Source organism: Mesoplodon bidens (assembly GCF_964165515.1).
Source record: "Mesoplodon bidens genome assembly, chromosome: 1".
NCBI lineage: Eukaryota > Metazoa > Chordata > Mammalia > Artiodactyla > Ziphiidae > Mesoplodon > Mesoplodon bidens.
The window spans coordinates 43218543-43241560 of NC_138176.1; the positions used below are offsets into that span (position 1 = coordinate 43218543).

The 23018-nt window shown below is 34.1% G+C and overlaps 1 protein-coding gene and 1 pseudogene across 8 annotated transcripts in view; both read right to left on the reverse strand.

Annotated features, from left to right (window-relative positions):
• The window catches only part of PCDH15 (protocadherin related 15), a gene marked incomplete at both ends in the record, with an annotated part of 718913 nt that overhangs the window by 447162 nt on the left and 248733 nt on the right, over window positions 1-23018 (reverse strand). For all 7 annotated transcript variants that reach the window (XM_081238611.1, XM_081238610.1, XM_081238609.1 and 4 more), the window contains one exon: window positions 7364-7524. In XM_081238611.1, the coding sequence (XP_081094737.1) occupies window positions 7364-7524 (161 nt within the window). The remainder of the gene's footprint in view (window positions 1-7363; window positions 7525-23018) is intronic.
• LOC308615427 (myeloid leukemia factor 1-like) lies at window positions 2389-3185 on the reverse strand (annotated as a pseudogene). Its single transcript has one exon. The product of its transcript is annotated as a myeloid leukemia factor 1-like (transcript).

The window sequence follows — 23018 nt, forward strand, 5'->3', positions numbered from 1 at the left end:
AATCTTCCAAGATTGAATAAGGAAGAAATAGAAAATATGAACAGATAAATTACTAGTGATGAAATTAAACCAATAATCAATAAACTCCCAACAAACGAAAGTATAGAACCAGAAAGCTTCACAAGGGAATTCTACCAAACATTTAAAGAGTTAATACCTATCCTTCTCAAACTATTCCAAGACAAAATACAAATGAAAGGAATGCTTCCAAATTCATTCTATGAGGCCAGCATTACCTTGATATCAAAACCAGACGAAGACATTATAAAAAGAGAAAATTAGAGGCCAATATTCCTGATGAACATAGATGCAAAAATTCTTAACAAAATATCAGCAAACTGAATTCAACAATACATTAAAAGGTTCATTGTATATATGTGCCACATCTTCTTTATCCATTCATCCGATGATGGACACTTAGGTTGTTTCCAGCTCCGGGCTATTGTGAATAGAGCTGCAATGAACATTTTGGTACATGTCTCTTTTGGAATTATGGTTTTCTCAGGGTATATGCCCAGTAGTGGGATTGCTGGGTCATATGGTAGTTCTATTTGTAGTTTTTTAAGGAACCTCCATACCGTTCTCCATAGTGGCTGTACCAATTCACATTCCCACCAGCAGTGCAAGAGTGTTCCCTTTTCTCCACACCCTCTCCAGCATTTATTGTTTCTAGATTCCTTGATGATGGCCATTCTGACTGGTGTGAGATGATATCTCATTGTAGTTTTGATTTGCATTTCTCTAATGATTAATGATGTTGAGCATTCTTTCATGTGTTTGTTGACCGTATGCTAACACATATATACGGAATTTAAAAAAAAAATGTCATGAAGAACCTAGGGGCAAAACGAGAATAAAGACACAGACCTACTTGAGAATGGACTTGAGGATATGGGGAGGGGGAAGGGTAAGCTGTGACAAAGCGAAAGAGAGGCATGGACATATATACACTACCAAACGTAAGGTAGATAGATAGTGGGAAGCAGCCGCAGAGCACAGGGAGATCAGCTCGGTGCTTTGTGACCGCCTGGAGGGGTGGGATGGGAAGGGTGGGAGGGAGGGAGATGCATGAGGGAAGGGATGTGGGAACAGATGTATATGTATGACTGATTCACTTTGTTATAAAGCAGAAACTAATTAAAAAAAAAAAAAAAAGAGAAATCTAGAAACAATAAATGCTGGAGAGGGTGTGGAGAAAAGGGAACACTCTTGCACTGCTGGTGGGAATGTGAATTGGTACAGCCACTATGGAGAACGGTATGGAGGTTCCTTAAAAAACTACAAATAGAACTACCATATGACCCAGCAATCCCACTACTGGGCATATACCCTGAGAAAACCATAATTCAAAAAGAGACATGTACCAAAATGTTCATTGCAGCTCTATTCACAATAGCCCGGAGCTGGAAACAACCTAAGTGTCCATCATCGGATGAATGGATAAAGAAGATGTGGCACATATATACAATGGAATATTACTCAGCCATAAAAAGAAACGAAACTGAGCTATTTGTAATGAGGTGGATAGACCTAGAGTCTGTCATACAGAGTGAAGTTAGTCAGAAAGAGAAAGACAAATACCGTATGCTAACACATATATACGGAATTTAAAAAAAAATGTCATGAAGAACCTAGGGGCAAAACGGGAATGAAGACGCAGACCTACTTGAGAATGGACTTGAGGATATGGGGAGGGGGAAGGCTAAGCTGTGACAAAGCGAAAGAGAGGCATGGACATATATACACTACCAAACGTAAGGTAGATAGCTAGTGGGAAGCAGCCGCAGAGCACAGGGAGATCAGCTCGGTGCTTTGTGACCGCCTGGAGGGGTGGGATGGGGAGGGTGGGAGGGAGGGAGATGCATGAGGGAAGGGATGTGGGAACAGATGTATATGTATGACTGATTCACTTTGTTATAAAGCAGAAACTAATTAAAAAAATGAATAAATAAACTTAAAAAAAAAGGGAAAAAAAAAAAAAAAAAAAAAAAAAAAAAAAAAAAAAGGTTCATACATCATGATCAAGTGGGATTTATTCCAGGGATGCAAGGATGGTTTAATATTTGCAAATCAATCCAAATTATACACCATATTACCAAATGAAGGATAAAAATCATATGATCATCTCAATAGATACAAAAAAAGGATCTGACAAAATTCAACATCCATTCATGTTAAAAAAAAAAAGACTCTCAACAAAGTTGGTATATTGGGACTATAGCTCAACATAATGGCCAATTTTTTTTTTTTTTTTTTTGCTAAGAACATACTATTGATTTAACAACAAGCGATTAGTCTCATGTGTATTACTATGCACCATTACTTTCTCTGTTCAAACAACCAAAACTAAACAAATCAAAGGCAATGCTATTTATTTTTTGTTCATTTTCACAGGTGATCCTTTGATGTTGAGTTTGTCCACAGAAACATTTGATCTTCTCCTGCGTTCAATGGCTGGGCTTTGATGAAATTTCTCCCTTCTTTTAAGTTCTTGGGATCCTGAATTCTCATGACCAATGCTTCACATCCTAGAGTTTTCTAGATTGCACCATTGTCCTCTTGGTTGGTACTTCAGAATCTCATTTTGCCACTCATCATCAAAAGCATGAGCATCACTTTCATTCATATTGATGAACTCTTGATTGACCTCTTCATATCCAGTCTTGCTGTTTTTTGACTTTTTAATGACATGAGTTCAGTCATGAAGGTGATGACCAACAGCCACTTTTTCTAGTCCACTCTCAAGAATCTCTCAGTGCCCTCCTGCTTTCTTTTATTCCTCCTGGAGCCCTGCGAGTTTGAGTTGAGGTCTGGAAAATCTTTGGTTGTTCATCTCCTACTTTGGAATAAGTCATAACTGAGGAAGAACTAAACAAATGCCCATTTGGATCCATTGAAAAGTGACCAAAGTTTCTTTGTAATTCCTGCATACTGTTTCATATATTTAACATTATTTGGTCCATTGCCTGAAGAGGATTGATATCTGTACAAGTCAAGGAGTTTTCTCCATCCTCATGTCCCGTATGGTTACAAGTTCTTCCTCTACCATCAGAGATGCTGAACATGTCTCTTCCAAAAGGTTCAGAAAAATTTCTCATCATATGTTGCATACTTTCTCAGTGTGCCATAAAAGAATCAGAGAAGAAAGGATCATCCTCAAAGCTGATGCTCAGCATCCCAAACATCCTGGTTCTGTCTCAGGTGGCAACATTCACAGACAGACTGGAAAACAACTTGCTGTGGCTGCAGGCTGAGCCAGCCTGTTCAATAATGGCCATTTATGACAAACTCACAGCTAACATCATACCCAATGGTGAAAAGCTGAAAGCTTTTCCTCTAAGGTCAAGAATAAGACAAGGATGCTACTCTCACCACTTTTGTTCAACATAGTATTGGAAGTCCTAGTGCCAGCAATTAGATGAGATAAAATAAATAAAAGATATCCAAATTGGAAGGGAAGAAGTAAAACTGTCACTATTTGCAGATGACATAATGCTATATGTAGAAAACACTAAAGACTTCACCAAAAAATTACTATAACTAGTAAATTCAGTACAGTTTCAGGATACAACAAATTTAATATACAGAACTCTGTTGCATTTCTATACATTAATAATGAACTATCAGAAAGAGAAATCAAGTAAACGATCCTACTAACAACTGCATTAAACAGAATAAATACCTAGGAATAAATTTAACCAAGGAGATAAAAGATCTGTACTCTGAGAACCCTAAGACGTTGATGAAAGAAATGGAAGATGACACAAATAAATAGAAAGATATACCTTTTTTGTGGACTGGAATAATTAATATTGTTAAAATGCCCATACTATCTAAAGCAATCTACAGATTTGATATAATCCCTATCAAAATAATCATGGCATTTTTCACAGAACTAAAACAAATAATCTGAAAATCTAAAAAGGGGATGATATCAGAATAAAATGAATACACTTAACTTTGGGGGAAAAATCACTCCTCTGTTTTATTTTTCTTCATTTTTCTCATTTTACTATAGACATGTGCTAAATTTTAAAGACTGGCCCTTTACCTATATATTTATCTCTAAATCTACTACACAGTAGTTTATGAAAGAAAATATTGAATTAACAAAACTTTGTTTCCTTTAAGCTCTAACATTCAATAATTCTGTAAAGCATCTATACTCAGCTAATTTTAAATGATACTATATTAAAAATATGTGCTCTATCTAGTTAATCTTGCCTTGATCTTATGTTTGTTATTACTATCTGGCTTTTCCTCTCTTCTTCCTGATTTCTCTGTGAGTGAGGGCTCCACCATCTTAATTTTGTAACAAAAACCATTTAATCTCACATGTTGATTTTCTAGATTGAGGGCATTCTTAATTAACATTATTATTTTTTACCCTGAACTGAAAGCATTTTCCTCATCAATCTTTCTCAACTAATGCTGCCAGGAAAGAAAATAAAGGCATAACGTCTTATTATTTATCTGTCACTCCTTCTGTGGTCACAAATTCTATTTGGAAAAAAAAAAAAAAAAGCTGCAAAGTGCCCCTACTCATAGAAGGCCCAAATCCTGTGTCTATTTTAATCCAGGTTTTGTAAGTCCCACCACCCTGTAAGAGTACTTGTACAAAATGGCAATGTTAGATATTTGTCATGACGTTCTTTAACTATACAGGCTTGAATTCACTTAGATAAATAATTATATATTTATCTAGATAATTAGATATAATTATAAATAAATTATCTAAATAATTAGATAAATGTTTAGAACATCTTTTATTTACTATTTTGTCATTATTTCAATAAGTTGATTTGACAATTGGTAAATACATTGCAAATATGTAAGCATATTTTTGTTTTATTTTGTTTTGTTTTTCTTTCCAGATTTCCCTCTGCCATATTCATTTAACATTTAATATTCTTTAGGTGTCTTATTCTCCAGCATCTTTAGCTAATTTCAGATAGGTGTCCATGACAACACTTTAATTTATAAAACATCTTTTCAAGTTTAACTTAACCATAGCATTTCTAATCCAAAAGAACATTTTAAATGGAAAGGAAATTATTTTTGATTATTGTGTTAAAAAACAAGCCTGGGGCTTCCCTGGTGGCACAGTGGTTGGGAGTCCGCCTGTCAATGCAGGAGACGCGGGTTCATGCCCCGGTCCAGGAGGATCCCACATGCCGTGGGGCAGCTGGGCCCGTGAGCCATGGCCGCTGAGCCTGCGCCTCCAGAGCCTGTGCTCTGCAACAGGAGAGACCACGACAGTGAGAGGCCCACGTACCACAAAAAAAAAAAACAAAAAAAACAAAAAACAAAACAAGCCTGGATGGTTCCTTAAGTGATACATGTGCACATTTTTGGAATTATTTCTTTCAGGTCAAATCAATTTTTATGTGTATTCCCATGATACTATTTCAGTTTGCCCAATGTCCAATAAATGCTGCCCTTATGAGAAATTAAAAAACAATAATACCAAGGAAACAGATAAGTATCTTAAAAAGTGAAGATAATTTTTGGTAAGTAATTAAAATTAAAACAATGTTGTAGGTTGGAGAGATGGAATGCATTTTATGAATACTGAAGGTTATCTTTTCCTTTGACTCATAAATTAGACCTAGAACTTGTGCTTTTTAATATCAAATTGAGAACAAAAAACTGATTCCAAAAAGAAAGTAATTTACCAGTAAACAAGTAAATTGTCATAATCATAGGTGATTTTAAAAAAGGAAACAACATATAAAATGACAGTGGCCTAAAATAGATAAATATTCTATAATTCTCCAAACATGTTACATTATAAAATTCATATGACTTGGATATGAGTGTTCCTACTTAAAGCCAGTAAAGGATGCCTTGTGGGGAGTGGGAAAAATAAGTAAAGGGGGTCAACCATACGATGATGGATGATAATTAGACTTGTGGTGGTGATCACTCTGTAGTGTAAACAGATTTTGAACTATAATGCTGTACACTTGAAACCAGGTGTAATATAATATAGTATAATGTAATTTAAAAAAAGAAGGATGCCTGTGAGTAACGCAGCTTGGGGAGACTCTTGCAGCTTGCCAGTTTGTGCCATTATCCAAATGGCTTTCATAAAAGCAAGACTTATTATAAGATAAATTAAGATAAGGCAAGATAAATTCTAAGATAACAACTGTCCTTATTCCGTTTTACGCCTTCTTAACCACCCAGACAAAACTGTAAATTGTGGGGTGTGAAAAATGTTGCCATGATGAAAGGACATAGTGAGTGAGGGCAATGATGGAGATGGGAACAGCATCAAGGATGACTTTTCCCCCCCTAGGTTGAGCCAACAGACGCATTCCTGTTCTCCACTGATATCCTCCTCTCACATCTGTCCCCACTGCTCAGTCAGCTGAATTATGGGCCTCCCCAAGTGTACAGGGCAGCCCATCCTGGTGGGAGAGTCCTATTACTGCCCACCTCAACACAAAGCTCTTAAAGACTCTGAATTTTAGATATGAAATAGATTAGGGATCATCTACCTCACACATATTTAAAGTGAATCATAAATCCCGAACACTGTAGTGATATGATTCAGGTTCACTAGGTTGAATATCTGACATTTCGATTTTATAAAGTGGAAATTTTGGAGTAGGCACGTTTAGATGTACTTCTCAAGTTTTCCCAAGGTCCTGTACAATTACTGGTTATAACACCCACACACAAACATACACACACTTTTCTCTGCACTCAAGATTAGAATGCAAATAAGTGAGACTAAAGTTACATTACAGAGCTACTTAAATCTACTCAAGTTTTTTAACTTTTTCAGAAAGAAGACATTTAACTTTGGTTATTTAGGTATTATTAATACCTAAATACTTAGATCATACTGCCTGAGAGTGACTGGACTGGGACATTGCCAGGAAACTTCTGCTCACCTTCTTTTAATTTTTTTCAGCTCTATAAGCACATTGCCATTTATCTCTCAATGAACGCTTACTGCTTGAAGAGCACCTTCCTGTTAGTAGTTCAACTAAAGTTTCTGTCCTCAAGCCAACATGTAGTTGTACTCTCAAATTCTGCCGTGAATTGGGCTGTGCTTATCCTGCTTTTCCAAGGTTACCACCCCTTTATTCTGAGCACTCTGTTCTCTCCTTATTCAGAAGTCTGACGCGCTTCCAGGATGTCAGAAGAGAAATACAATGGTTCTCTCAGACACAGATGGTCCCTCTTTCTTTCTTATTCTTCTTTCAAGGAGTTAAAAAAAATGTTTTTGTTGATGAACACAGAAAATAAACTCAAATTATATAACAAAAATTTGATACCTCAACAAATACATGCAGATATTTAAATGATGATAAAGTTGTAACAGAGGGACAAAGAAAAAAAATGTACTAACATCTCTATCCAGAACTCTGCCCGTGCTGTTCAGGAAAAGCATTTGTTTAACAGGATCCAACAATATCCAGTAATCCACGTTGTCCTTTAAAGAGAGTTCTATGGTTGGGTCTGGTCCTCCAGCAGTCCCTTTGATCAGCATGTTATCCACCACAATAGTACCTGCAAACCAAAGAGAGTTACTTGAAAATATATTCTACCTGTATGCATTCTTTAACAAAGATCATATGCTTAAACCCCAGCTGACTTGCAAATCTGTTTCAAAACAGAAGATATTCAACTTTATATCTGTCATGATATAGCAAATGTCCTGCTTCAAAAAGGCAAAAATACCTTTATAATGTTATTTATAAATGATATTTTGGGGAGATGAGGTGGGAGAGAGATTCAAACACTTGGTGAGTCCCATCATCTATTTCTTGCATCCTTTTAACAGCATGAATCTGTTCCCTGCCCTGTCCATCACTTCTCACAGGAGTTATCACTGAATTTTATCCTGAACAAAAGGAAAGCCTATAATAACAGAGGCTGATACTTCAATTCACTCAGTAAGACTTCTGATATGAAAAGAGATATCCTGAAAATAAGAGAAAGGAAGAGATAAAGAAGTAGCAGAGACTCCCATGGTGAGAACTGCTTCTTTATCTTTTATCTTAGAGCAAATCCATAAACCATAAATCTTAATGTGAAAGACAAAACTAGTGTTCAGATACACAATAGAAGCCATTCTTCTCTAAGACATGTCTGGGGTACTCAACTAGAACAACATACTATTTTAATGTAACATTTCAATGTTTGCTTTCTTATTATTCTTTCAGTGGGCTGAACTGTAGACATTTGTTGAGTAAGAGCTGAAGCGAGAGATCTCTAATCTCTCCAACTCTGTTAAAGATTCCATCTATTTTAAAAATTGAATGCAAATAGCACTGATGCAATTCAAATCCCCTCTTTTTTACCATGCTGCAATGATCCCTTTGACAAACAGTAATGCACTATAGCTTACAGCAATCGTTTTCAGCTGATCCATTTTATTAAACTTATGGCATAAAGAAGAGATGTGGCCATGCAAATAAAATGTACCCTCCTAAGGACATTAGAATAAATGGCACATATCTAGAAAATTCATTGCCTTAGGATAGCATACAAGAATATATAGATAATCTATAAATATGAATCTAGCTTGAAGAATAAATAATGCAATATGTATTGCTGCATTTTCATAAGGCACAAAATTGGCTTCAATGTTATATCATTGCATAATTACAAATAAAACGGGGGTCTCTGTAAGATTTTTCTCAGCAAGTTAATAATAATTATAGTAATAATAATAATCTATAATATTTCTTTATCATGCTATTACTAATGAGCTTTATCTCACTAGGGAATGTTGAAATGAACCATTCTTTTATAACAATATATCTAAATAATGTTTAAATACACACTCACACACATACTTTTCTAAATGGCAGATTATTTACTTCTACTTTTTCACATACTAGTACACATATATGTAAATATATGAGTGAAACTGATCCTGCTATTTTTTTACTCAACTAGCAAATATATAATCTACAGATATTACATCCAAAAGTACAGATCAGACAATGAGGGCATTTTCTGGTCTACAAATATGTTCTAGGCCTGAGTATACACCCTTTTACAAATATTTCACACAACTAACCTTTGAAAAATTATTTGGCCTGTGTTTTCAATATGTAATTAAGAAATTAAAGGGGATTATATTTTCTGATTAAGAAAAAAATAAAGTATAATAAGTAGGTCAACTAACATTAACATTTATGCCTTGACTCATAATGTGTAACAGCAGTAATAGCAGGTCTTTCTCTAGTGTACATACACTCTATGCAGGTACACGAAGGGAAGGCATAATAAACAATGGTTGAAATCAGGAAAAAGGAATTCACTTAGTTTGACACTCATGTCATAGAAGTGAAGAGAGCTGGCCCTGGAACTGACAGAGTTAGAATCTAATCCTGGATCCATCATTTAAGAGCCATGTGAAAGTGGACAGATTACGTAACTACTCACCTTCAATTTCTCTCTTCTACAAAGTCAAAAATCAATACCACAATACAAGAGGTATTTTTTATTATAGCACCATATGTATGTACTTGAAAAAAAACCTTTTATTCCTGTATCAAAAGCACTAACGAAAGCTGAAACAGTCACTAGCACAGTTAAGTATTTAATGATATTTTCTTCAAGTATCATAGTCAATATTTACAGCCTTAAATATTGGGGTTTATGCTTCTTCCTTCAAGAAGTAGGTATTGAGGTTCATTTGCTTTTTAATGCAGATTTTTTTCAATGAAATTGAAAATTTGATCCATCATTTAGCTTTCTTCACTAATCTATTGTTTTAAACTCAGAAAAATAATTTCACACCTCCTTCATCTGTACCCACAGCTTCTCCATATTAACATATTATCAGTCATAACCACTAATGTAAACTCGACTTGCATTAAATAAAGGTGCTGCAGATCTTCAGCTTTTTTCTTAAGATCTGCTTACACAGCTATTTATTTTTAACTATGATAAAAATGTGCCCAGAATATGTTAAAACATAAATATACTGTAAAAAATAACATATGAATCAATAAAATCACTTCCTTATACCAACTCCATTCCCCTATTTACCAATGTGTATAAGATAATTTACATCAAAGAAGAGCTGTTGGGTTGATCTGATGACTAAATGAGATAATGCATGTGAAGTACTAATTGCAGTCCCTGGTATAGAATAAGCAATTGACAAATGTGAATTATGTTTATTGTTGTTAATGTTATTAATTATATTATATATATATTTATATTATATATTAATTATATTAACTCAATTTTGGAAGCAAAAGCATTTGAAACTAAAGCAAAATAACTTATTTTATGTCCCAGAAGTTTTTACAAACCAAGTCTACTCTTCATGTCACAAAGCTAAAGCATGTGTGGCAAGCCATCTGAAGAATTCATAGGGGCCCAAAAGATTTGAATGCAAAGTAATCACTCTGGGAAGTTAGAAGGTAGGGAGAGAATGCTTACTGTAGGTAAACTTGTAAAGATAACTCTTTGTCTCTGGTGATGGCAATCCACCCAAAGATTGATAGGTAATCCCTGATATCATTAGGGAGTGACCCACTCTTTCCACTTTCTAACTTCACACAATTTTGATTTTGCTCATAGAAACTAAAATTAGATTTGATGGCAAGAAAAGGATCTTATTCAACAAATTCATAGTAGTAGTGATCTTTAGCTTGAACACTTTTTACTCATCCCCAGCACACATTTGGTTCTATTAGGGACTACACACACACACACACACACACACACACACACACAGAGATGTTTATTATAGGAACTAAACCATAATTGGATATTTAATATTTTCCTGAAAATTGTATTTGCTTCTTTAAATAGGCAGTTATAACACAAGTGGGTTACTTTCTAAAAATGCTATGGAGGTGGCAGTGAGGAGAGGGGTCCATTGCCTTTCTAATTAACCTAATTCAATGACTCTGAAAGAGTAAGTTCTACAGGGAAAGAGTAATTGACTGTTTGGGTTCATTTCAAAGATTAAAATAAGAAAATCACTCTGTGCACAGAACACACTACTTGCTAGAAAACAGTTAATTATACAAAGGTGTATAACCAATATGAATTGCATAAAATCTCTCCCAACAATCTTTCCCCAGTTTAAGTCAACTAGAAGAATGTTCAGCTACATCATATAGGCAGAAGCATCCGTTGCATTTTCTTGTATATTACTCCTTGCAAATGAAACCATAAACAAAGCTCCCAAATGTACACTATTTGATTAAAACAAAGTTTTTTAAAAAGTGAAATTATAGCTAATATATAGTTTTTCAGTGAGGTTAAACAGTAAGCATGGCCATTATGTAGTCGTTTATTGAGTAAAATCTAGATTCCAAGATTATCAGGCTAAGTAAAACTCTTCTTATGCTCAAATCCTCGCCTTTGTTGAAACTTTCCTGGACTTTTCTTGATTTTTCACACTTCTTGGTTTACAATTATATAAACTACACATTTTAGCTAAGCCTATGTTCATATCATATCTAGATACTCCTTGGTAAAAGGGAAGGAAATATAAGTGTATCCAGCAACTTCATAAAGAAAACAGCAATATTAATTGGGCTGTGTTTGAATGCTGGGGATATATTAGCCACATACAATATTTGCTAAAGATGGAAAATGATACCAATCAAGTCAATAGTGATGAAACTAAAACTTACAAAAACTAAAAGCATACTTCTTTGAAAAACTATGCTAGTCTTTAAAATTTATATTTTATTTACTTCAAAAGAACAAACCATTACAAAATGGGCAGCTTTGTTTGAGTGTACTTCACTCACATTACTTAAGTAACAATACCTTTTATTTACTTATATTTTACATCATGATGCATGACAGGTGATATATCAAGTATGGCATAGGCATACAAGTATAAAACTTTAAGAATAAAGGGATTTTTTTCCCTTCTATTCTTAACTTTTTCCTTAGAAATTGATATAAATATCTTGACATTTAAACAATTGCTAGTATCTCTATTCTGTTGTAAATAAAATATTAAGTAAATGTATGTATGTTGTGCATTTTGATGTAGAAGGCATGTTCATTTGCTCAACTAAAAATAAGATCACAGAATTTTAGAATTAGAAAAGAACCTACCATCTCATATATATATCATATATATATGGAAAATGAAGCCAAACCTCTGGTATCTCCAAATTTCCCTACCCCGAGCATTGAAATAACCTTACTAAGGTGGCATAGCTAATAAAGCCATATCCAAGACCAAATTCCAGATTTACTAATTCATAGCTTAGATATCCTTTCCCTATATCTTGCGTTCACCTTGGAAATACACAAACTTTTTAATTTAAATATGAAATTACGGGGACTTCCCTGGTGGTCCAGTGGTAGAGAATCTGCCTTACAATGCAGGGGACGTGGGTTCGATCCCTGGTCAGGGAACTAAGATCCCACATGGCGTGGTGCAACTAAGCCCACACACCAAAACTACTGAGCTCATGTGCCTCAACTAAACAGACTGCGTGCCACAAACTACAGAGCCCAAACGCTCTGGAACCCATATGCGAGCCACTAGAGAGCCCACGAACCCTGGAACCTGTGTGCCACAACTAGAGAGAAGCCCACACACTGCAACAAAGAGCCTACACACCGTAATGAAAGATCCTGCACACTTCAACAAAGATCCCGCACACCACAACTAAGACCTGATGCAGCCAAAAATAAAATAAATAATAAATCTTTTAAAAATGTGAAATTACAAAAAACTTTTAGTTTTGTTTTGAATTCATGGGAAACTCACACAAAAATCCAGTTGATGTATAAATTCATTATTTGGATTGTTGTGCCCTACAATTTTCTGACAACATTTAAAGGGTTAAAATTGAAACAATTCTAAAGTAAGATACAGGGAGAATAGTACAATGTAATTATCAACTACTTGACCTTAGAACTAATTTTCCTAAATTATAGCCATAAGAATAGAAATAGATATAGTCTCTGACCTTATAGCTAACAACTCATAAAAGAGAATAGATAGTTGACATTAAGGATAACCCAATAAAACTTCAGGTCAGACTTGGAGTATCAGTTTAAGAAATGAACATACTAACCTAGAATCCCTTGGCATAAATATTGTACCTTCATTCCACTGTGGCAGAGGGAAGAATTCTGAAGAAAGAAGCTGGATCCTGAGCTTACAGAAGCTAAAATAGCTCCATGGTAGACAGACTCTTAAGGTACCCCCATATGCCTGCCTCCTGGTTTTATGTGATTCACTTCCCTTGAGTGTGGGTGGGACCTATGACTTGCTTATAATCAAAATAATATGACAAAGGTAATGGGAAGTTATACTTATGTGTACATTATGTGGTTATGTTACATGAGATTCTAGTGACTATCTTGTTGAAGCTCTTTCTCTCTCTTTTCCTTGCTGGATTTGACAAAACAATTAGCCATGTTGGGAGGCCCACATGGCAAGGAACCATGGCAGCCTTTAAGAGCTGAGGGTAGTCAGATGACAGGCAGTCAGATACAGAAGACTTCAGTCCTACAACCACAAGGAAGGTGATTTTGCCAAGCCTGAGTTACCTTGGAAGCAGATGCTTCCCTAGTCAAGTCTCAGCTGAGACTGTAGCCTTGACAACACCTTGATTATAGTCTTGTTGACACCATAAGTAGAGAACCTGGTTACACTATGCTTGGACTCCAGGCCCAAAGTAATTGTGAAATGATAAATGTGTGTTGTCGTAAAATACTGTTTATTTCAATATTGTTATGCAGCATTAGACAGCTAAGACAGCCCTAAAGCCAAAAGATCTATGTTCAAAATCTTGGCTCCACTACTTACTAAATCTGTGATCTTAGTCAAGTTCCCCAGATTCTTGTAATCAGCAATATGCATTGTTATGAAAAATAAAGTAATGGATGTAATAAGGGCATAGTTAATAAATAATACTTTTTATCTCACTGTCACTGGGATGGGAGTTTGTATAGATTGAAGCATATAAAGGTGTTATTCATACTATTTCATTAAATTTGGAACACTCGCCACACATTTTAAAATATAATATCACTTTTTTTTTTTTTTTTTTGCGGTACGCGGGCCTCTCACTCTTGTGGCCTCTCCCTTTGCAGGGCACAGGCTCTGGACGTGCAGGCTCAGCGGCCATGGCTCACGGGCCCAGCCGCTCCGCGGCATGTGGGATCCTCCCAAACCGGGGCATGAACCCGTGTCCCCTGCATCAGCAGGCGGACTCTCAACCACTGCGCCACCAGGGAAGCCCTCACTTTCTTAACCGAGATAGAAGAAGCATACATGAAACCCAACAGAAAAAAAGAGAAGATTGTGCATATGCATAACAGAAAATAAAAGTGGGAGGGGCAACAGTTTATTCACAGTTATCACTGAGAATTTGTCCTGAAGCAAAGGCCATTTCTTCCTGGTGTAAATAAAAGTGAACAAGCTTGCAAGTAAGGGAGGTCATATTACTGAGGTCAAAATTCTTATCAGCATTTACTTACTCTATCAGCTGGGCTAAATGATAAAATATAAACACTAAGTGAATTATACTATATCCAATTCACAGGCATATGAAAATAATGAAGGTTCAGTCTCTCAGAATACTGCGAGATTTTATTTTCAGACCATCAAACTGATGCAATTGAAATAAAGAAACAGACCATACCATACATTTTTTGAAAAATATAATGATTATACAATGGCAGTTAAAAAATTGAGCCAGATCCCCTATTTCCTCCCACTGGGCAGTTGCTGTTCCTTAAGAAATCTTTAAGAAATCTTTTCTCTCGGTTTAAACAAATCCCTATACAACCTTACTGAGTGATCCCATAAAGATCCCCTGCTCTCATAGCTGATGAAAAATGACGTTCATCTAATGAAAGCACATTCAAGACCGAATGTCTGTTATACGACATTGTTGTGTTAGTAATGAAGAATTTTTGCTTCACAGCACAACTCCTCAAGAGAGTAGCTCATACTCCCTCTGCCACACCTCAACTTACATGTTTTTGAAAATATTCCAGTGAGGCTTTCAACCCGATGTCCCACCAGAAAAGTTTTTGTCTAGTTCTTATTAAGAGCCTCCACGTTCTTAAATTCAGTAGTTGGTTCTCATTGTTCAACTTTATCAACAACATTTCACATGGTTAATCACCCTCTCCTTCATATACCTCTTTTCACTTACCTTTCAGAATACCTTATTTTTCTGACTTAGTTCACATCACTGTTTGCTCCCTCATGGTCTTCCCTGCTAATTCATACTTGTCTCTATGACTTTATTCTTTGTATATATTCTGCATTTTTTTTTCTTTTTTGATTGTCTCATCCAGGCTTATACATACTCTTGACTCATGACTCCCAAATATAAATCTCCAGTCCAGATCTCTTTTTCCTCTTTTCTGGACCAAGAACACACATCCTAACTGCCTCCTCCACATCTCCACTCATATGTCAAATAAGCAAATCAAATTGAAAACTCATCATAATGAGCTTTGGATCTTCCCACACACATCTATGCCTATTCCTCATGGTGTCTTTCTCACATCAGAAAAAGGAAACTCCTTTGCAATTTTTCCAGTAAGAAATTTTATTAGTCATTGTTGACTGTCTCTCATGTCCCATATCCAGTTTCTGAGAAAATACTATTATATACAGAATATAACCAGATTTGACCTTTTTGCTTTACTACCTTTATTGTTATCAACTTGGTCAACATTATCTCTTGCCCAGAGTACAGAAATAATGTCCCAAATGATCTTTCTGTTTCAGACCTTGCTCTGTCACAGTCCATTTTCAACACAATAGCCAGAGTTACCCTTCTAAAATATGTCAGCTTACAACTTTCTAGTGTCTCCCAATCTCCCTGAAAATAAAAGCCAATTTCTTATATTATTCTAAAATGCCTGCTTTGATTCTGTTCTTTTAGCCACTAGCCTACAAACTATTTCTCCAACAGACCAAACACACTCCAAACTTAGTACATTTGCCTTGTCCTCTACCTAGGATCTCCCTCCCCAGAAAGACACAAAATCTGCTCTTTTACTACCTTCTGCTTTGTACTCTAATATCGCTTTTTCAATGAAGCCTTCTCTAATCACTCTATTTAATGACCTGACATACCATATACAACATATCATTTATATTTTCCTATTCCCTCCAGTAAGCACCTCCCCACTCCAGATTAACTCCTGCATGATCCATTAGGAATTGTAGTTATCTTAAGTAATGGATTTATTTTAAGCTTATAGATAATTTGAAATTTTTGGCTAGAAATATTTTTTTTGTCACTATCTATCAGAAAGCTTAGATTTAAAAGTATACCTCATCACTGATGGGTGAATATATTATTGTAACATGCATTTTTTAGTCTCAGGTATTTTACCCCCATCTTTATTTTCTTCTTTTATCTCCATTCTCATTCATAATATTATATAATATTTTATACATTTAAAAAGTATCCAGAAGAACGACTGTGATATAAATATATGAAAACAATTACACAAATGCATTGTTTCCTTTTCTTTTGTTGTTTTTCTTGGGGCTATGGCCCCAGATATGTTATTAGCCTTTTCAGAAGGCAAAATTATAATAAGTACAAAGCAATTAAAAGATCTTCTCAAATACTGTTATGTGCCAAACTCATCTTATTTTTTCACCTGCTCTAATAATTAGTATTTAGTACAGCAAGATATATCTTGTATCTGTTCAGAAGTCTCTGTTAGAAATGTCCTTACACTATGGGCTCCATGTGTACAAAGAAAGTTACTAAAACTTATCATCTCTTTCTGTGACCCAACAATTTTATTCCTAGGTTCAGACTGAAGAGAAATTCCTGCTCATGTATTATCAGAGGGTATGTTGTATGTGTGTGTATGGAACAAAGAGAGAGCCAAACATGGAGGGAAAACAACTTATCTCTGAGGTTTGAGGAAAATGAACGTGCACATACTCACATATTTATGTGCACTGATAGCATTTTCTGTTTGGAACATAGAATTTAGTAATAGAATAAATTTAACATTGAGTAATATTTCTCTCCCATGTCTTTATAGTTGTCCGGGAGCAGCCATTTTAAACAGTCTGGTGCGATATTCATGGACTCATCTGGGCATCTACCATAGTGTTAGCAATCAGAGAGCTCTGTCCTAGAATAGTGAACTTTAGTTCCAGAAAGAAAGGTCTGTTCTTTTTCATGTGGCTGCAGTTTAAATATAAAGCTCAGGTTTCCTCCTTTTGAAGAAACTTACTTTAAAGGAAAGGAAACAAAAGCTGATATGCACAGGAGGGTGTGATAGTAAACATACAACAGAACTAAGCAGTGTAGATGAGAAAGGAGGTCCTAAGAGTGTTTGAGACTGTAGTTTATGTTATTCATTTTCAGGGCTAGATTATTTCACAGGATAGTTCTGTCCACCAGACTCTCGTAACTTAGGCATATGTGTGCTTATATACCCCCAAGGAAATATTTTAATATTTATGAAATAATTTTAAAATACTACTTTTGCAATGTACATTAAGCTAGAGGTTGTATATTTGTAAGTACATTTAGCTAACTTTATTTGAAAGTTCATTTATATAATGCTATAAGTCCACTAGTAATTATATGAGGAAAAACCAGTAAGATGAATGAGAGAAGTACATACTGAGCCACACTGGCATTTCTTTATTAGCTTTATTAACAGGAGGAGCACATAGGATTCAGGAATAGTAAGTAAAAGATGCTACTCAAGACTATTCACATTATACATAATTTATGTTCCTTACCCTCAGGCTAAGCATAGTTTGCTCGAACAATGATTCCAGTATAGCAAAGAAATAGAAGCTCATGGAACAGATGTTGGGAACTAATTGTACATGGTAAGTGTTTCTCTCTCATTTGTTTTGGGGATATTCAATGACAATCACTCCTCTACTACTCTTAAATTTTACATATTTTCCTCATTTCTTGTCTCTGCTTAACATTTAAGGTATGAATGAACATCACTGTGGCTTCTATTCCATTGCATTCCATTTTTAAACCACTTCTCCTTTACCTTCAAGCTAAATAACACATCCAGTAATGAAAAACTCTAATATTAACAATACTAAATTCCTTCTAAGCCTTAAACCTATACCTGAACATGAAATGTTTTAATTATACCACATAATGAAGCTACATGTGTCACAGCTGATATATATATACAAACACACAAACACTGAGACAAATGCATATGGAAAGAGAGAGAAGGAAAGAGAGAGTGAAAGAGAGTGCTGACAAATGAAGAAACCTAAATTTTTTTTCATTACAAATAAGTATTATGAGCTGTGAATGCCAGCAAGGAATGGCACTGTGACTGAGAAAAGCATGAAAAGACATGAATGGGGTTCTTACTTCCTCATCATAATAGCGAAGATTCATGGTGTTGCTAATCTCACTGTTACCTTAAAAGTTTTGACTAGGCAGAAATGGTATCTTACTGTATGAAGGAGGAAATATCAGTCGGTAAAAATGAAGATATCTTTTATTTCTGTATGGAAAAAACTTTATAAAAAGTTTTATTTTTTATGTAAAAAACTTTAAAAAATTTATAAAAATAACTTTATAAAACAACTTTATAAAAATATTAATCTTCCCTAGTTCTGTAATCTCACGTTTCCCAAATTGAGTTATTTTAAATATAAAAAATAATGACAGCATACTAAGTAATTTCTCTTGTTCCTGTGTCCTTATAAAATGTAATGAGATGTCTATAAAAAATTGCATTGTTGCAAAATGAGAAAGCTTCTGATTCAGCCAGAGTACAGCTAAGTGTATCATAACATTTTATCATCAATATGTAATTGAAATTCTTAACATAAGTTTTAAGTTCTGAGAGCATTTTAATTAATAATTTAAGATGTTTGGCTCATTTCTATTTGAATTTAGATTCAGACACTCTGAAAGCCTGTTTTAACCTGTCTATTTAAAATGTATATAAAATCAGCCTCACTGCATGCAAATTGGGAGCCAACTCTCTGCTCTAATTACACTAGAACTACAAAGTCAGAACAATTTTCTAAGTAGTCAACTTATAAAGTTACTGAATGCGGCAATATAACAACTTTTTTAACTGTTGTACTAAAAAGTTGAAATGCCTATCATTTGAACAGCTGTGTTTCTTATCTCAAGACCTTGGAACAACATCCACCATTTGTGATCCACACAACTGCCCCTTTCTTGATCAAGCTTTGCCTCATATTTTCAGTATAAAGAGCTCTCTCACTTCTTTGAAGACACAAATAACCCATCAAAATGATTCTTAATGCTCTTATTATATACAAACCTATACCTATTAATATGCATGTGATTTCAATTTCTAGGTTGTACAATTTTGATGGACAGAGCTGTTCTGAAATTAGTTTTTGTATTCTTCATATCACTTAGTATTACACTTGTACAGTATGGTTTAATGCATGTTTTAGAATGGGAAAACAAGTAAAGAGGAAGGAAGGAAGGAAACAAGAAAGGAAGGAAGGGAGGGAGGGAGGAAAGAAGAAAGAAGTAGGCAGAGGAAAGAAGGATTTTTTTAAAAAGGAAATAAAAATATGGATAAGCAAGTCTAGAACCTTGATATACTACAGCTCATCAACAGAACATAGGTGCAGCAAACAATGATAACAAATGAACAGATTATAAAGAAAATTTTTAAAAAATATATAATAATTTTGTCATAATTTTAGCCTGTGTAGAAACTAAGTTTGGTCTTAAGACACAGACTACTGCCATAAATTACATTCATCTTTACATTCTTATTTCAATATATGATATTACAATATTTATTACATTATATGAAATGCATAGTTCTTAGAAGATACACAAATAAAAGGAAAAAAAATGCTTTTAACTTTTTGGTGACTACCACAGACACAGATATATTTGAGGATATGTTTATATAAAATATACTGCCTTATGTTTTCTATCTTTTAATGATATATGAATACCCCACTTTCAATGCATGTAATTATGCTTAGGATGTGATTCATTAAGTCCATTAAGGATACCTAAAACCTTTTAGCATATAAATGTTCAACCTAATACCTTTTAGCATATAAATGCACATAAGTGGCTATAGATGGATTATATGAAAGTGTGCATGTGCTTGTGTGTGTGTGGAGAGAGGAGTCATTTTTAAAAAGGCTCTTACTGAGCCAATGTATATATTTAGCATTTTCCTGCTGAGAGAGCAATTGTATTAACACAGAGTTCACATTTCATTCTCTTTTAGCACTGTTCTTTTGGTACATTTGATTTTCATTCTTAAAGTCAGTGTCCCTATTAGAAGTTGACATGAAATATGTGGGGAAAAGCCACTTTTTAAATTCTTGAAATTAATGTACAAAGTAAGAAAAAGCAGGAATATATCCTGAAATATTTTTCATGTCAAACACAGATATATCCTAATAAAATGTAAGAATTAAGGAATACTTAGACTGAAGTTCAGGGCTCAAAATATGATCTTAATAAAAAGAAAATTTGAATCCAAGTATGGTTATGACAGGCCTCTTTTACAGTATGTTCTTTGCATATATTCCCATAGTGGAAGATGCTCATATAAATAAAAGTGGAAGGAAAAGAATTTATGCACTATTTTCTTTTGCCTCATTATTTTTCTTACATATTTTTAAATAATTTTATTCTGCAATATTGTGTGTATATTTGCATTCCTCAATAATTGCTTCTGAATCACAAAGAAAAGTCAAACTGACCAAGATAGCTTTAATATACCTATTTCCCCAAGGTTGAGTAGACCCTAGACACATTTCTTCCTAACTGCAGATCCCTGATCTCCCTTTTCTTAGAGTGTTTACTTTAGAAAAACTTTCCATTGTGAATTCTTTCTCTGCCTCTTTGACATGTAAATTTTATCTCAGTGCATCTTACCAGTTTTACAAAGCAGGAAAGTCTTTCTTGAGGACCTAGTAGCCATCCTTTTGAAATGTAATCATCAAGAAAGACAGTGCCCCTCTCTCCTAGTCTTGTGGGAAGATAGGAACCTAACTCCTAAAGACAACAGTTAGCAAACAGAGTGACTTAATCACATGCAACGCCTCCCCCCCACTTTCTTCAGTATTTTCACACTACTTAAATCCCATAGTATAAAAAAGAAAAACCAAAAAAAACCCCCAAAAAGCCCTCTTGTCTTCTGTTTCAAAAGAGCTGAGTTATATGTAACTATATAAACATAATTTTATTTTGAAGAAAATGTTTTTCATGGACCCAGAGTCTAAAACAAATGACACAATATTTAAATAAAAATTTAAGAAAGACCATGGGAATATTATAAATATATATAACAAAATTGTATTTTTTTCTGTCCAATGGTCACTCACAATACATTTGCGATAATGGTAAATATGGGTCAGTGAAATTTCTTGCCAGCTTGAAAATTCTTTGTGTATCTGCATGGGTGGTGTAAAGGATTTATGAGAAAAATATTTGGTATATTTCAATATGAAAACTTTCCACTATGTGAATCTTAAAAATCTTATTTTGAAATGGCAAGCCTATATCCCCTGTCAAAGTAAATTGACACCTAAAAATATAGCTTGGCAAAAGCAAACAGTGCAAAGTGAATAAAGAAAATTTTATTATAAAGCCACATTAACTATAGATTAAAAGAGATTTAAAAGACAAAAAAAAAGAAAATGTTTTCCCTTAAAGAGATGAATATATTTTCATCATGTCATATATATCATAAAAGATGACTATATAAGTAATCCTTGGTTAAAATCAAAATTTTGATCAATATACAATTAGGCTATGGATATGCATCAGACATTCATATTCTGAATAATATGTATTATTCCAGCTCCTTCAATAAGGCTGCAGTAGGAATCTAATATAACTTGCTATTCTTGCAGAGTAAAAATTGATAAAAATAATTATTTATTCATCATCAAAGTATTATTCCCATGACAAAGACTGCATGAAAACAAACAAACAAAATTGCATTTGATTCCACATTTCTTCCAGGTATCTGCCAGCAAAAAAATCACGAAAAATAAAAAAAGAGAGAGAAAAAACACGTCCCACACAAATAAAAGTGAGTTAAATCCTCCACCTATTTTTATAGAGATTATGTATTTATTTTTCAAGTTTGTAGTGAATGTAATGGCTATACACAGGGAACATCCAATAATGAGAATTTGGTTTAAAAGTATTCAGTGATTCTCAGAGCAAGACATGTATATCTGAAACAATTGATAATTAAGTAGTTAAATTCATTTAGTCATAATTGTGAAAAACAGAAGGAAAATATTAAAGTGTTTTTAATTCTCAGAGGTATTTCCTGACTTTTGTAGATTCCTTTCACCTCTATTCTATGTTAAAGCCTTACTTTGTATAAAAATAACTTGAAGTCCAGATGGTCCTTTCCCTTGAAGGTTCTTCTGTGTTAGTGTTATAGAATTACAGAATAATGACTTCAACATCACCTTACAAGAAAAATTTGTATATGAACTTTGGAGGAAAATGAGGGATTTGTGGCAAGAAAAATAAGGAAGTCATATATTCAGGAAAAAAGACATTTTAGGTTAATTATATTTTCAGTGTGTCAACAAGAGTTACAAAACCATAAATACAGGCATTAAGTAGCCTCATAAAAATAACTCCTTATTCTAATAACAAAGAGAAAAAATTAAATGCTAACACTAATGATAATCATAATAGCATCAAAAATGTCAAATACCTAGGATAAATTTTAAAATATATATATTTAATATGTCTAAACATAGTACAAATAACAATAATTAAATAAAATGTGTATGAGAGAAATTAAAGAAATCTTTAAAAAAATTAGAGGGATATGCTATATTAATGGATTGGAAAACTGAATATTTTAAAGTTGTTAAAATCTCATCAAATTAATTAATACATTTGATGCAAACCAATAAATATCCCAGAAATTTTGAAGAAACTGAAGATTTCACCCTAAAGTTTGTATAAAATTTCAAAGTGCCAAGTACATCTAAGATCAGCTTGAAGAAAACAAACTACATTGGAGGGCTGAACTATTAGATATCAATATGTATTCTAAAACTGCAGTAATCAAGG